Here is a 16,224-nt window from a genome sequence, read left to right on the forward strand (position 1 = left end):
ACTGGAGCAGAGAAGACCAAATGCACAAGTTTCTGCTGGGTTTTTTTTTACTTTTGGGGCCAGGCCTTGCAGACCCTGGTGCTCCCAGGCTCTCGCCCCTGGAGTGGGCAGCTGCCTGCACGTTTCTAGGTTGTCCCCATGCAGGACGTGTGGTTGTAGTGCCCGCAGCACTGTGTCAGGCACAGCACACTCTCCGCCAGGCTCGCCCAGGCTCCTGTGAAGGAGAGTGTCCTGTTCTCGAGCACCGAGCTGGAAGGAGAGAAGCATGGTAAGGACAAGCTGCTGCCCCACCACCTGAGTCCCGGGGCAGGACCATATGGCTCTGGGGTCCTTCACACCCACCTGGCAAAGAGCTGCTTGCAGCATGTGTACATGGTGTAGTTAGTAGAGCTGAAGTTGGCGGTGATGAGGAAGGTCACACAGTCGCCCACCTCCGTTGGCACGTGAAGGAGACCTGGGGGACAAGGTCACCTGTTTGGGGCTCTTGAGGGACCATGCATGCAACTCCCATACCCCAAGCATGCTTGCTAATCCTGTATCCCAACCGTGCTCGCAAATCCCATACCCCAACTATGCTTGCTTGCAAATTCTGTACCTGGGACTGTGCTTGCAGGTCCCATGCAGTGTCCCACCTCACCCCCGAGACAGTTGCAGCAGTGACCCCAGGGAACTCCTTGCAGTGCCCCAAAAGCTGCTCTTGAAATGTCCCCGTCCCAGCCCAGATGAGGATGAGGGGCCCCAGCAGAGCTACTGGGCTTGGGCAGCCCCTGGCAAAGCCATGAGGGGAGAGCAGAGGGTTTAGAGGCCCTGCAGAGCCATGGGGAGGACAGGTCAGCCGTCTGCACCCCTGCACCTGTGTTTATAGGGATCTTCAGCCCTTTGCCTGTTCCTCCCCGATTCTTTCTGGCCCCGCTGGCAGTGGGCAGGGACCTACCTGCCAGGCAGGCATTGAGCATGGAGACACAGATGCCGGTGAGCAGGGCTCGCAGCACAATGGAGGCTAAGTCACCCTTGCGCTGGGGTACCATGGAGGCTGCGGGGGCAAAGCAGAGACCGGGGCGAGTCAGATATTTGCTCCAGCTGTACCCCGGGCTGGGGACAGACAGGGATGTGTCCCAGGTCCCCAGCTGGCTCTGCCACACAGTGCCCTGCCAACCCAACCCCTGGTGTCTGGGGGACATGGTGATCCCAGCCAGCACCCAGCACGCTGTCTGCCCGTCCTGGCAGCGGTTGGTACTGGCAGAGTACTGTGCCCACCCTGCACCCATGGGTGATCAACCAGAGCCCTCGGTGCTCTCAGCACTGGAGTCTCTGCTCTTTGCCTCATGGCTGGGTGGCACCTGGGTTTGTGGGACATGCATGTGCTCTTGCCCATGGGTGCAGTGCAAAATCATCCCTATCACCTCATGCAGATCCTGTTTATCTGTGTACTGGCAGAGACCAAACATGGAGGCTTGAGGGCAGCAAATTCCTCCTGCCCGAGATGAGCCCTTGCTTCCTGGGCTTAGGATCCCCCTGCATCGTGCCCAGGCACCCAGGACGCAGGTCACACTCACCCAGGCCTCCCAGCATGATCCCGATGGAGCTGAGGTTGGCAAATCCGCAGAGTGCAAAGGTGGCAATGCTTTCAGCTCGCTCCTGGAGGGCACAGCAGCAGGGGATGGTCACCTCTGCCCAGGAGCAGCCCCAGAGCACCCAGAGCTGAGCACCATGTCATAGCTCCCAGCCCAGCCAGACATGATGGAGATAAGTCCTCCACCCCAATCCTTTCTCCTTCAGCTGTTTTTGGGAGTGAGGATGCAGGTGATAGGCAGCCTGCCCCTGGGAGAGGCTGGGCTGGAGGAACAGGGAGCCCTGTAACACCATGATCTGCCCCAACAAGGAGCAGGGTAAATGGGAAAGGGCTTCACTGACTCATTCAGGATGACCCCGTACCCAGCAGTTAGTGAACATCCAAGTCTAGTTGGCCATAGGTACCCTCCCACCCCCAACACCATCGTCCCCCTGCCTGCCCACCACCCATCTGCCTGGTCAGGTCCCATGCCCCATTTCAGCTGGCTCCATCCCTGCCCTGTGCCTGGCAGAGTGACAGGTGCCCCTCACAGATATCCACTGTTTCCGGCTCCCGTCCCACTCCTCCAGGCCTGACAGACGGTTCTTCTTGTACGTGGCCAGCTGCTGGTACGCCACAAACTCATTCAGGAAGATCTTGATCCCCAAGAGCTCAGCCACCAGCGGTGAGTCTGCCCAGTCTGCCCCCATGAGAAAGGCCATGGGCATGAGGACGTAGGAGCAGATCACCTGGGAAAAGCATCCCAGAAGGGAGCAACTCAGAGCTGACCATCTGCACAGCCCCCGGCTTGGACACCGCTGCCAGCATTTGCCAAACACCCAGCAAGGGTCTCGGCAGCCTACTGAGGTGGTGGGCAAAGGTGGGGATGAGTGGGGGATGCAGGATCTGGCAGCCCAGACCATGGGGTTGCCCTTGCGGATACCTGGAAAGAGAGTCCCTCGATGTCTACCATCTCTCCGAACCAGCACAGGGCAGCATTGATGAACTCCAGCACCGCCAAGAAGGCAATGAGGTTGGCTGCAATGTTGGCCACGAGCCCCACAGAGGTGGCAGCCCCATTGCTTGCAGCTTCCAGGATGTTCTGCTCTTCCCTGCATGGAAAAAGACCGCAATAGGCTTATGTGGCCAGGCATCCGCTGCGCAAGGTCAGCTCTCACTCCGTGGATGTCCACACCACAGGCTCTCCCAGCCTCGGGCCACCCGCAATGACCACTTGTGCCCCCAAATTGCCCCCACGGCTTCCCTGCACTAGCAGGACACATGCAGCCCCACTCCACCATCCCTCTCCTCACACTCACCCACTGGAGAGGTGGATGCTTGCTTTGCCCTTGAACTTGGACTCTTCCACTTCAGGGTAGACGAGTTTGGACATGGCAAGGGCGCAGGGCGCAGCCATCACGGAGGCTGCGATCAGTGATGCTGCATCTATCTGCAATGTGCAGACCGTGGGCTTAGGCACCTCCGTGCAAGGCTGCGCCCCGTGATGTGCCACCCCAGGGCACCCCAGCATGTGGCTGGCATCAGCCAGCAACGCTCAGAGCAGTTCACGGCTCTCCGTTTGCTCAGGGTGCCATCTCAGGTGGCCATGGCATGTAGGGCAGCTTGCCTGAATGGAGGCATTGCTGGAGCTGCAGCAATCACGGCCTCGGAGATCTTAATCTCTCCTGCTGTTTGACCTAATCATGATGATTCTTGTCCCTTCCTTGTCCCTTTTTATCGGTATCAGAGCAATAGGTTGTGCAACATCATTGTGAACTTCTACCCGCTGACGAAGAGGCAAGCTCCCAGTCTCACCCCTCCCCTGCCTGCTGAGTGGCAATGTTTCATTTCTCTAACCTTTCACCCTTGGCTCCCCGTTTAAGGAGACTAATTAATGTTTAAATAGCAGGAGCTCAGCCAGCAGGTCGAGGGTAAGGTTTATTCCCCATTACAGAACACTGATGAGGCCATATCTGGACACTGTGTCCAGGGCTGAGACACTGATGAACTGGAGAGGGCATCCCTGGGGGGGGTCAGGGCACAGGACCGCCAAGGTGATGCTGGAGGAGCGGAGCTTGTTTGGCTGGGAGAAAAGAGGGCTGGGGGGGGGTGTAGTTGCTGTTCCCAACTACTTAAAAGGGCGTTGGAGGGAAGACACTGCTCAGAGGTGCCCAGTGAAAGGCACCAATGGCATCAGTTTCAGTGGGGAAATTCCAGTTGGATATAAGGAAAAAATTGTTCCCCGTGACCAAGGCACCTGTGGGGTGGACCAGAGAGGTGGGGGGAGATCTCCATCCACGGGGATGTTCATCACCAACGTCGACAAGGCCCTGGGCATCCCCTTGGGCTATGCCATCACCTCATTTGGGCAGGAGGGTGGATCAGAGACCTCCAGAGGGTTCTTCCAGACTAAATTATCCTGTGATTCAGTGAGATTTGCCCTGCTTACTGTGCAAGGACATGCAGTGAGGGTCCCACAGCAGTGCCTTCTACCTGGCTGGGCTCCGGGGTTTTGGCCAGGCCAGTGAAGGTGAGGCTGGACATGGAGGCACCCTGCCCTCATCCTGCTTATGGAAGGGGACCATGGGGCACCTGCTGGGTGTCTTCTCCCACCCACAAGTGCAGGGAAGTTCTTGTGTGTCAGGACTCCATAGCAGGGAGCATGTGGCATACATCTGCTCATGCACTCACCCCAAAGGATATGTAGGCACCCATCACGCTGCCTGCAATGGTTGAAAAGCCACCAGTCATCACAGCGTGGATTTCTGAATGGGTCATGTCTGCAAGGTATGGGCGGATGAGGAGCGGGGCTTCGGTCTGTGAGACAGAAAATCCTGTCTCAGGGCCATGCAGGGCCGCAGGTCTCCTGGGAAGGGAGAAGACCCTTCCTCCAGGGCAGGCTCAGCTGCAAGGGCTGAGGAGCTGGATCTCCTGCCCAAGACCTTACCTGTCCCACGAAAATGTTCCCTGCCACACTCAAGGTCTCAGTGGGAGTAGTGCCCATCGAGACCTGAAGCAGCCAGGAGATCTGGGGAAAGATGAAGCCACCATGTTCTCAAAGGCTCCTGGCACCCTGCCACCCACCCCATGAAGCAGGGTACTGTTTGGCCCTCAAGCTGCACAGAGGTGATCTTGGGAAGCGCCCACAGACCAGATAGCAGCATCAACTCCAGGGTTGGGCTTTCTTAGGAGGACACGCAAGAAAGAGAGGGTTTGTGTCTATTCTTTTACGGAGGACAAATCACCCCAAATTAGTACCATGCCAATTTTCTTGGGACATCCCTCAGCTGATCATAGTAGTCAGAAAACCGACCAGGTTCTTCTCCTTTCCACCACCATCCCAGAGCCAGATGTGAGTTCTTACCTTGACAATGAGCCACTGCATGATGCCGAGGTAGTAGAGGATGGACATGACACAACTGAAGAAAACGACTATGGGCAGAGTCTGCAGGCAAGGCACCAGGGTGCAGGGTTAAAAGGCAGCTGAGCAACACATCTAAGTACACTTGGGGACCAAGCCCCTCTGTCCCATGAGCTGGGCATGGCATGGTATTGCATAGCCAGCCCACACTACTGGGGTGCCACAACACTGGGCCAGGCTGGCAGGAGGGACAGGAACCGGTGCAAATCCACCATGGCACTGATGAGGTCCACAGGTGGGTACGAAGCTGAAGGAGACCCATCCTTGAGCTAGTTGAGCTCTGCTGCAGCAAACCTGGCTGCATTTAGCTCTGTGCTCTCCAGGACCCAGCAAAGCAACCAGACCAGAAGAAAATCAGGCTCTGCTTCTCCCTCCCCATTCCCCAAGCTGACCTGAAAGGCAAAGACTTCTTCAATGAGTGTGTTCCCAAAGACAAAGCTGGAGCCAGCTGTGGTGTAGCCCAGGAAGAACTGCAAGTGGAGAAGTTACATGGTAGGACTAGAGGGGCTACATGGAGTGCACAAGCACAGGATGGGGTGAGCAGATGCAGTACCTGGATCTGGTCACCCAGCCACTGGAAAGCTTGGACACCAGGGGTTGTTCGGAGGACAAAGAGTCCAAATAAGAACTCCAAGCCAAGACCCCAGAAAACGGCTCTCCAGGACACCTGGGGACCAAGAGCAGAACAGGGACTGAGATGTTAGCAAAGCCTACAGACTTCCCTCTCTGGCTTCCTGCCCCTTCGACAGCTGCACATAGCAAACATTATTACACTGTGCCCTGGGTAAGGGTCATGGGGATACTAATAAAGTGTCACAGAAACCCACAAACATAGGTTGGTGATAGAGGAAGATGAGTTGGTGGGACTCAGGAACTGGCTGGTGGAACATAACCTGCCAGGCTTACCCAGGAGGAGATAAGCACAGAGCCTTCTGATGGTTTGACTGCTAGTACAGACCCACTAGATCAAAACTTAACACTTTGGAGAAGGCTTATGGAGGGATTCCCCAAAACATTGAAGCAGGTTGGGTTGGAAGCCACTGGGACTTCAATCACTTCTGCCCAAGTCGCCCAGGGCACCCAAAGCTCAAGCCCACCCTTCACCCACAGGCACCTGAAGCTCAGGCATGGGTCTGGTGCTGGGTCTCTGGGTCTAACCCACTATGAGGGACATGCTGGAAAACAGGATAGAGACACCGTGGGGGAGCCCTGTGTTGAGCAGTGGGAAGGAGAGCAGCGGGAAGGAGAGCAGTGAGGTGGCTTTGGGGCTCCATCCACCCAACCAGCTCGGCTCCCCAGGCTGTGCCCAGCTCTGCCCAGGAGCCCTGCTGGGCTTCTGCTTCCTCCAGGGAGCTCCAGCGATGAGCCATCAGGAGATGACAGTGGGAAGGAAGCACTTGTTCCCCAGTGCTGGGTGGCCACATCCTGCAAGGGGACTAATGTCCAAGCCACAACTGAAACACATACTGCGCCATGGTGCTTGGAGCAAGCAAACAGGAACAGCACCAAAAAGCAGAAGCCAGCTAATGAGATGAGCTGCTCTGGATTTCTGGAGGTGTCCAAAGCCAGCCACGTGATCAGGCCTCCCAGGAGGGCCACCCACAGCAGCCTGCAAAGGAAATCCCAGACTGTCACAGAGAGGATGTCCCCATGGGGAGAGCAGCTCACGAAGGGCGGGAGCTAATTGTGTGGGAGATGCCACTGTAAGGTCCATGCATCTGAAGAAACCTGGGGCTCGGACACAAATGAGGGGTGTGAATAGCCATCATGCTACTGAGGTAGAGTAGCAAGATGTTTCTGCCGTGGCTTTTAAGTGGTCCCCAGGCTGGGCCATGCCTCATCATGAGGTGCCTGCATGGCACTAGGGCATGTGACCAACGCCACTGGCTGTTGGTCACGCTGGCAGGGCAGCCAGGCAGCAAGGGGACCCAGGTGCTGGGAGGGATCTGGCTCTGCCTTTTCCTGACTCACCATTTCAGCCACAGCCAGGAGTTTTGGAAGCATTTCCAAATGGGGCTGAGGAGCAGCAATACCTTTGCCCCACAGTGCTTCTTGAAGAGGCTCCAGCAGATGAAGAAGACAACCACAGCAGTCATGACAACCAAGGCAAGGGCTCGCTGGAAGTTGAGCCAACAGGCCACAATAAAGTAGCACAGGTAGGCTGGAGAAGGCACATTGTGGGGTCAGAAACATCAGGGCCATAGGATCATGGATTCATAACACTAACCAGAGCCACCAATGAGGTTCATTTCCTCCAAATGTCCTTCCCTGGCCATGCTTGAGGCTCCCATCTGTGTGTGAGGAGGACTTAGGGAGCACCACCCCAGCAGCCAGGGTCACTGGTGACAGCACCTTGGCTGTCTGGGGGCACATGGAGTGAGCAGAAGAGGCATAGCAAACCCTTTGGGTAGGTGGAGAAAGGGGAGGACAGTGAGATGCCCTCATGGACAGGAGTGGGGGGGTGAGGAGGGGGCAGGCAGTGGGGCTGGTGAGAGCAGATACAACCTCCACACAGGTGGCCATGCCCAGTGCTTGGAGGCTGGGGGCATGGCCAGCCAAAGGGATGTGGAGATGGGGTCTCAGTGCCAGGAAGTCCTCACCTACTCCAAGGAGCCCCAGGATGACCTTTCTTAACACCTTGGCATGAGCCTTGCAGAAGCGCTTTGCCTTGGCTGCTGGCTGCAGGGCCTTCCTGGGGAGAGTCACATGCCAGAGATGTGAGAGGAGCAGAAGATGGATCCTGAAGATCAACCCAACCCAACTCAATGGAGCCAGGTCATGATCATGCCTCCCAGAGGGTGCTTGCGGCAGCAGCACGGTGGTATAGGTGTGCCATGGCATCTAGCAGCTTCTGCTGCCCGCTCCCAGGAGGAGTGAGCTGGCCCATTATGGCAGAGGAGACCCGACCACACACCCCAACATCCTGGGCAAGTGGAGGCTTGCTCTGGGTGGATGCTATGGGGACAGAGACCTGCCACTGCCACCCTACAAAGCCATACGGAGCCATCAGGCACTGTCTCCCCTATGTGGTCAATACCACCCTACTCTGCTCCCAGATCAGGTTTGGCTCCAGGAGAATTGCTGGCCGAAGGATTGCAGACTTGCTATGACCACTGGAAATACCCTACATATATGCATCTCCATGAGTTATCCTACCTGCAGTAGGAGGAGAATCTCCTTTTCCCTTCTCCTCTCCTCTCCTCTTTGCTCTCACCACATGGACCATCACATTCCTCATAGAGTCTCTCCTCCCCCTGGAAAACATAATTAGCTGGAGCACCCTGAGCAGCTCCTGTACCCTGACAGGAGGGGAAAGGGGCACTTACCACAGAGCTGAAAGCTGGGTTATCTGCACCCTTCTCAAGGTTGTCCAGGGCTATCTGGTTTTCTTCCATCTCCAGAAGTGCCGCAGCTTCAATGCATTAGAGAAACAGCACTGTGAGGTACCAATGCTGGCTGGGGAGAGAAAGACAGGATCAGCTCTGGGAAGGACGAATGTCCAACCCCGATTTTCAATTTTGGGTCTCCAAGATGAGAACACCCTTTGCGCTAGGGATTCAGAGCGGTTCCTGCATGAGCACATCAAGAGACCATCCCATGGCATCCTCAAGCTGTGGGGCTGGTGTGCTGACTTCCTCATTCTCCTGTAACTCTGGGAAGGTCTTTGCTCTTCCTGCTTCCAAGGAATTACAGGAGAGGATTAGATGCAGGAGGGAGAGATGGTACTCGTCCTCCAAGTTGGTGGCAGTGGCCAGTGGCCTCTGTGAGCCCCTTTGCAAGTGGGATTTTGCAAAAAATAAATCTGGCTGCATGCCTCATTGAGAGCTCTTGGTGCAACCGAGTAAGATAAGAAAGAAGGCCCTTTAATGTTGATAACTAGTACAATGCAGGAGCAATGGGTCAGAGTAAGTGGTAGTTTGCATGGGGACTGGTTCTAAAGGAGGATCATACTGGGAGAACTGGTCCAGCAAAGCCAGAAGAACTAGTGCTATGCCAGGGCAGGAACGCTTGGAGCATGCCATTTGTACACCCTCCCGGTTCATCTGTCTGGAGCAGGATGAAGGAAGAGCAGAGAAGTCACAGAGAAGGCAGTGATCAACTGCAGGAGCACTTCTGCATGAGAACAGAGGGAGTGAGGAGTTGTCCTTGCTTTGGAGGAGAGTTGTAGAGGTCTGCATGAAGGTGGAGATAGCAGGGTTGTTGCCTGCTTCCCACAGTGTGAGAATTAGGGTCCACTGAAGGGAGCAACCCAGCCTCAAACGAAACAAGTGGAGGTGAGGAGTTTTGGAGAACATCCCCCTCAACGTGGGACCTCATGGCAGCTGAAGGTGGCGGTAGGCTCCACAGGCCAGTGGGGCCACCAAGGGGGACCACTGAGGCATGCTGGCCCCCAGTGTGTCCCTGGGTTCATGGGTCCTCAGCAGCAGGGCAGGACCCAGGGCCATGGTAGGAACCCAGGACCCCAGACCTCCTCCAGAGCCTCCAGCACCCCTAGTGCCCCCCAGGGCTCAGGGACCCCTCATCAGGACCCTGGCAGAGATCAGGAGGATCCCCCCTCCCCAGGCCCACCACCATTTCAGGGACACCCCCCAGGACCCCTCTATGCTCAGTGACCCCTCCAGCACCCCCAGCACTCAGGGACCTCTCCAGGACCTTCCAGGGCCCTGGGACCCCCACCCAGGGCTCCCAGCTCTCCCCATCCCCTCCAGGCTCAGTGTCCTCCAGGGCCCCATGGCTGATGCCACCTCCATGACCCCCCCAGTGCCACCCCCCAATGTGGCTCATCTACCTTTTGTTTTGGTGAAGCCTCATTGGCTGCCCTCCCCATCGGGGGTCGGGCCATGTGGACAGGCAGCCAATCAGTGGGGCAGCAGGTGGGTGCCCCCCACGTGCCCTCTCTCCCCATCACGCCCCATGTCCTCATGCCGTGCCTGTGCCCCCCGCGCCCTCCTGTCCCCTGTGGACCCTCACGGCCTCGTGGTGCAGTGTGGCCGCATGCCCCCCTGCCCTCCCCACTGTGTCCCTGCACCCCACGTCCTCACACCCCTCCATGTCCTCATGCCCCACGCCCTCATGCCCCCCACAGCCTCACACCCTCCCCGTGCCCCACGGCTCCCCCCTGCCCTGGCGCCCGCTAGCCCCCCGCGCTCACCCGCCAGCCCCACGGCTGAGCAGCTCCCGGCCCCGCGCCCCGGTTAGCGATTAACAGCTCGGTCCAAAGAGCTGGGCTGGGCGCTGCGGGGCTAGGGCCACCCCCGCTCCTCCCGGGGCTCTCGCCTGGGCGCCCGGGCGCCCATGAGGGCGTGCGGGGGAGCCCAGCGGGGCAGCCATGCAGGGCACCGTGCCGCCCAAAAAAGGTTGCCCAGGATAATTTCACCCCCAGGTGAAACGAGCCTTGAGGGAAGATATTAAAAGCAGAAATCCAACCTTTACCCCGCCCCAGGAAATGCTTCCCAGGAAAAGAGCTGGGTACACGTGGCCTCCAAAGATGCAGCGGTGCAGTCGTGTCACCCGGTCCCTGAGCAGCCTAGGATGGACAGGGCTGCAGCCAGCTAAAACACTGCCCACCAGTGTGTGTTGGAAACCATTTTCTCATGCAGGACAGCGGGAGTCCCATCCCCACGTGTGTGCACCCAGCTGGTATCTCCCTGCTTTTTCTTTGCACAGGGAGTGGTGAAGCAATGTGATGCCAACACCAGGGATTTGCAGGAATCGGTTCAGAGACCGCCGATTAATGACCCCACGGGATGCTCGGGGTGTCCACGTGCCACACGGTGCCCCTATGCAAATGTTGCCTGTGCCAGTTCCCCAGCGCACAAGAGCAAAACCTTCTGCCTGTGGATTTTGTCCAGTCCTGTTGCCAAAGCTGTCTAAATTTGGGGTTGGTGTGGTGTGAGGGCGCTCAGCACCTGCTCGCACAAGTCAGTGTGTGGATGACAAGGAGTAAAACCCTGAACGTGGCTTGTGCAACGCTGGTGTAAACTCCTCCCCGCCTGTGCAAGGCTCCCCCAGCCTGCTGCAACACTCGTGGGCTACTTGTGCAAACACCTGTGGGATGTATACAGCCCGGGCACTGCTCACACACTCACCAGGTGCTCGGGCAAACTCAGCGCCGCACCTGCCAGCGCAGAACACACATGCAAGCACCGTGCCCCAGCTCCGCGCGCGGCCCGCGCGCGGAAGTACAGCCCCAGCCCGCACCCCGAGCTCAGCGTCATCACCACTAAGAGCCGCTGCGCCGAAATTAACTTGCAGAGCCCCAGTAGCGCGCCGTGATCGTATAGTGGTTAGTACTCTGCGTTGTGGCCGCAGCAACCTCGGTTCGAATCCGAGTCACGGCATCGCTCCGGCGGTAACACGGCAAAGGGGCCGGCCTGGTCTTTTCGGTTTTCCCTCTTTGACCACTTCATTAATCTTCACTTTTTTTTCACGTCGCGCCGATATTTAACATTTTTTTTCCCCGGCTCCTGGCGGGGCGCGGTGCTGCGGGGCCGTGCCGTGCCCGCCCAGCCTGGGGACTTTGCAGGGCGGCGAGGGATAAGTAACTGCGCAACGGGAAATTCAAATAAAATAAAAATTAAAACAAAAAAAATTAAAATACATTTTTAAAAAATAAAAAATAAAAAATTAAAAAAATAAAAATAAGGACGGCGTCGGAAAAAGCACAGCCCCTATGCCGTGGTATCGCCAGGACGATGCCGTGACTCGGATTCGAACCGAGGTTGCTGCGGCCACAACGCAGAGTACTAACCACTATACGATCACGGCGCGCTACTGGGGCTCTGTAGCTCACGTCGGCGCAAGGCTCTTAGGGGTGACGAAGCTGAACTCGCGTCGCGGAGTGGGACACGCAGGTTCGCGCTCCGCCCTCGCTGTGCAATGTCTCCATGGCGATGTGGGGTGAATGGCGGATTCTCTCTCTCCCCCCCTCCCCCCTCACGGCTGGGCTGTGTGCGCCTGCGCGGCGGGGAGGGGCCCCGCGGGGTTCAGCCAGGCCGGCGGCCCAACCCTGCCCCTGCCCCCCTAATCGGGACCCCCGCTTTGGCCCCGCCTCGCGGCCCCGCACGGGCCCGCCCCCCGAACCCGGCTTCTGGTCCCCACCTGGACCCTAGCCCGGGCCGTGACTCTGGTTCTCTTCACACCCCACAGCCTGGCCTGACCCTGACCCTAAACCCCGACTCTCTCCCACCTCTAAACCTGTCTTACCTCCTTCCCTGACCCTAGCCCTGAATCTAACCCTGATTCTAAGCCTAACCCCTCTATCTCGGGTTTTAACCCTCTCTAATCCCACTCCTAACCCTATCCCTTCTTTTCTGGCCTTGGCCCGACTCCAGACTGTGATCCTGACCCTGTCCCTGCTTCCAGGTGTAGTCCTGACCCCCACCCAACTCTTATCCCGACTCCTCCCCTCATCCTGCCCCATATCCCAACCCTCACTCTGTCCCTAACCCTGGCCCCAACCCCTGCCCAGCTGTAATCCGACCTATCACGCCGTGGGTGTTTCTCAGGGACTAAAGTTTCTCTTTACCGTAGGATTAACAACTCGGCACACCAGGGTGGTGCCTACGGACTCAGAGAGGAAGACAAGGGACTAACAATGAAATTGTCTTTATGGCCCAAAACAGTGGCAGGCATCAGTCTGTGCTGCCGTTCCTGTTTCTTCCTGGTGAAACACACATTAATAGTTAATGACTGTTTGCCATCACCACTGTTGCTGATTTTTACAGTGCTCCAAGTATTAAAGGCTCTTTTATTTTCACAGGTATGCAAAGAATTCAAAACACCTGGGATCAAAAGGATTTCTTTGTGTAAAATATTTTTAGAGCAATTATGGCACTTCAAGGCACTTGGATGGCCCAGATGACTCATACCTTTTTGCTTCATCATGGGGAACAGGTGGTCACAGAAGCCTCTGTTCCTGTGTGCACAACGGGCTCATCACTCGGCATCATATATACACACCCCTACGTGTTTTGCCTGCATGTGAGGGAGTGCTGGAAGAGGCAGCGGTCTCCTGCAGCTGTGCTGCCTGTGCTGGGCAGGGGTATGTCTCTGCACCACATCTGTCCTTGTATATATGCTGCAGGTGGTGAATCCTAAATCTAAAAGAGTCTTGCTGAGGCTTGGGACACACCAGAGGAAGGCCCTGTGCACCTTGATACTCTGTGAAGTAATTACTCCTGCAACCCTGACCTCATCTTGCTCGTATCCAACCCAAAAGAGCTCAGTGGTGAAGACAGAATGGCCTTTTGTGTCCTCTCTTTGTCTATGCTCACCTCTTTCTTCCCTCAGCCTCTTCGCTGTTGACTTGCCGTGGGCACTGGTGTGCATGCTGGTCCCTCAGTGGTGGTGGGAACCTTTGCAATGGGAGATGCTTGCCACAACATCAAACCTGGCTGACCAGGAGATGGTGGAGGAGGGGCTCTTCGGTGGTATCACTGAATGACCTGGGTGTCCATGTGGCTTTTGGTACTGCTCTCCTGCCCCAGTGATTCCCTTCTCCCTCCCTTGTCTGCCCTCCAAGGATCCCAGTCTGTCCCTCCTGGCCACAGGGACACTGCTCTTGCTCACCTGTGGACAACCCTGTCACCCTCTGTGTCCTCATGCTGGACCTAAAGTGGGTGCAGCATCACTGGTAGGAGATACGTGTGTCTCCTCCCATGCCCAGGAAGTTTAACACCATCATCAGCCCCTTGGCTGCACCATGGAGAGAGATCTGACCACCCAGACATCTGCAGGACAGGGGGCAGCTGAGCTGTAGAGGTGGGGTCACCACAACCTCTGAATCTCAAGGCACAAGACTGTGGAGGGGAGAGGTCCTTGTGCTGCCCTGTGCCTGGCCTCTTGTGCCTTCCTCCATGCTGAGCTGGTGGTGACACAATTCCACTGAGCTGGGTTGTGTCACCAGTGAAAGAACAAGCCCAGGTCCATGCCGGCCTGCTCTCATGCACAGCCCTGGACAATTGCTGTGTTGGAATCAGGGCAGCCGTGGTGGGGAAGAAGCACCCAAGGGAGAAGGTGGGACGGTGTGGAGATGTGGAACACCTCTGGCAGGACGTGCCGCCTGTGCCCAGCAGGGATGGAGAACCTACAGCAACACATGCAGCGACCAGGGGATTCCTCCTCGGGCACTTGCGTGGGCAGGCAGAGCAGGACCCCTGAGGCTGGTGTCCACCATGGTCTTGATCCCTATTCTTGGCCTCGCATGGTGCAGGGCTCACGTTTGCATGGCTGGGTGTTGCCCACATGGTGTGCACAGCACAGCCTCCTCTGTGGGCAGGGAGGAGGCAGCGGGGCTCATGCTTTGGGTACTCAGCAGATGTTTCTGGAAGGGGAAGCCAGCAGGATAACAATGATCTCAACTGCTGGAACAGGCGTGACTGAGATAAACGCTGCAGCGATAAGGAGGGGTCAGTCAAACATGGAAGTGAGCAGGGAGGTGGTGAGTGGACACAGAGATAAGTGGCAGGGGCCTGGTGGGTGCAGAAGAGGAGGCATGAAGCTGCTGCCACGCATCACTGGCGGTGGTGGCCCTGTCCCAGCACAGCTCCCTACCCATTCCCCAACAGGATTTGGATATGACCGCTCCTAATGAAATCGTGCCAGGTTGTCAGGGCCCCAACAGCCCTTTGCTGTGTGATTTTGTCCACAGGATGCTGCTGGTCTGGCCTGGATGGTTTGGAACTGCCAGGACATGTTCAGGCAGTGTGGAGGAAAATGGATGAGGTTGTGGGGGCATCAGGGGACAGTCTCTCTGCTGGATGACCTGATCCCTTTGGGCTCTGCTCAGGACCTGGGCCGGACAGCTGCTTCCGACAGGCTCCTCTGCAGTTCTCTGTCCCTTGGTGGCTTTTCTCCAAGCCCTCTGATGCCTGTGGGTTGTGTTCAACGGGGTTTTAAAGGTACCTGCAATGTTGAAATGCCGGTGCAGCCAGGCAGAGAGTGCTGCTGGGCCCAGACGTTGCCACTCTGTGGCACAAATATAAATCTTCCAGCTTGGCACAGGGACAAGAGCAATTCATCACTGCACGGCTGTCTTGGCTGCTCTGCCCCTTGAGCAGCCTCTCCAGCTGTTCCCTCACTGGAGCAGCCCCTGGCCTCTTTTTCCCATCTCAAGGAGGCTGATGGGAGGCAGAATGATCCCCACCACCTCCTCTTCTGGTCTCAGATCCCTAGAACAATCCCAGGAGCAGTGCTGGTGCCCAGGGAGGCAGGACGGGTGCCAGTGCTGCAAGGAGGCACTCCGTGTTTTACTGGTGATAGAAATCCGTGTACTGACACAGGCCAGCACTGTCATCTCTGGGTATTCAGAGGCCATAAATTCAGCTTGCAATTTGCTCTGCTGCCGAAAGCCCACCTTCTTTCCTAAGGAAATCAGCGACTCCACTGAGTTATACCATCTAGCCCAGTATCCCATATTCCCATACCCACAGGCACTGCTGGGCCAGTGCAGGATGCTGGAGCAAGGCCAGGCCAGGGAAGGGTCCTGTGGCTGGGAATATTTTGGAGGTGAAGGTTTAGGTGGGATTTGGGGCGAAGGACAGCACATCTGAGCTAGGAGACAGTTGCAAGCAACCTGACATGGCTCTGTCCCCACCATCCACCTCCCCATCCTCTTCTAGCTCATGAGACGTGCACCAAGGACTGAAGGAGAAGTAATCAAGCATTTCTTGACATGAATGTTCGGCTGTGATGCTCTTGAGAGGCTTTATGAGCCCACAACAGTGCATGAGATGGTCCTGGTTCTTCTAAAGCTCAAGCTTCAAAGGGCATTTTCCAGTCTGCCTATACAGGGCAGGCAAACAGGCTACAACAGACTGATTTTCTGCTTTGTCATGTTTTGGGATCCCCTTGCCTGGCTCCAATGTCCAGAGAGCCAGGAAAATGGTCCCCAAAATGTATGGAGCAGGGATTCACCGAAATTGTCCTGTCCGACCTCCGGGGAGCACAAAGCCTGGAGGAGCCTCTTGAGCCTTTCCTTGTGGGTCCAGCATCCAGCTGGAGTTGGGATGTGATAAAAACGTCCCAGGGGAGAGTCAGCCACCCCACCGCTCTATATAAAAATGCTGCCACGTTTTGTGTGTGCCCTGCCTTGTTCCAGCTGCCAGCCTGAGCTCTTACTCTGCGCCATGAGTGGGAGCCTCCTCCCGCAGCAGGGATTTATAGCCTGCACACAGCCACCTCTTAACCCCTCTTTGTGATGCTGAGAGGGCAGAAACCAGGCAGCCACGTGCTGCCAGGCATTCTGCCT

At 56.9% G+C, this 16,224-nt stretch overlaps 1 protein-coding gene and 2 non-coding genes across 3 annotated transcripts; 1 reads left to right on the plus strand and 2 right to left on the minus strand.

The window, feature by feature from the left end:
• Positions 1-125: 125 nt before the first annotated feature.
• LOC140655621 (sodium/nucleoside cotransporter 1-like) lies at positions 126-13,304 on the minus strand. Its single transcript, XM_072870363.1, has 18 exons — positions 13,250-13,304; positions 8,300-8,385; positions 8,130-8,227; positions 7,574-7,665; positions 6,945-7,134; positions 6,441-6,582; positions 5,527-5,640; positions 5,366-5,443; positions 4,917-4,997; positions 4,500-4,580; positions 4,244-4,369; positions 2,872-3,002; positions 2,496-2,664; positions 2,104-2,301; positions 1,557-1,638; positions 935-1,033; positions 343-454; positions 126-249 (listed from the first exon to the last, which is right to left on the minus strand). Exons 1-18 carry the CDS (start codon positions 13,302-13,304, stop codon positions 126-128), a joined length of 2,058 nt encoding a protein of 685 aa, XP_072726464.1.
• TRNAH-GUG (transfer RNA histidin (anticodon GUG)) lies at positions 11,243-11,314 on the plus strand. The gene has a single exon. It is a non-coding gene; the product is annotated as a tRNA-His (tRNA).
• Positions 11,670-11,741, minus strand: TRNAH-GUG (transfer RNA histidin (anticodon GUG)). Its single transcript has one exon. It is a non-coding gene; the product is annotated as a tRNA-His (tRNA).
• Positions 13,305-16,224: the final 2,920 nt, after the last annotated feature.

Source organism: Ciconia boyciana, chromosome 8 (genome assembly GCF_034638445.1).
Source record: "Ciconia boyciana chromosome 8, ASM3463844v1, whole genome shotgun sequence".
NCBI lineage: Eukaryota > Metazoa > Chordata > Aves > Ciconiiformes > Ciconiidae > Ciconia > Ciconia boyciana.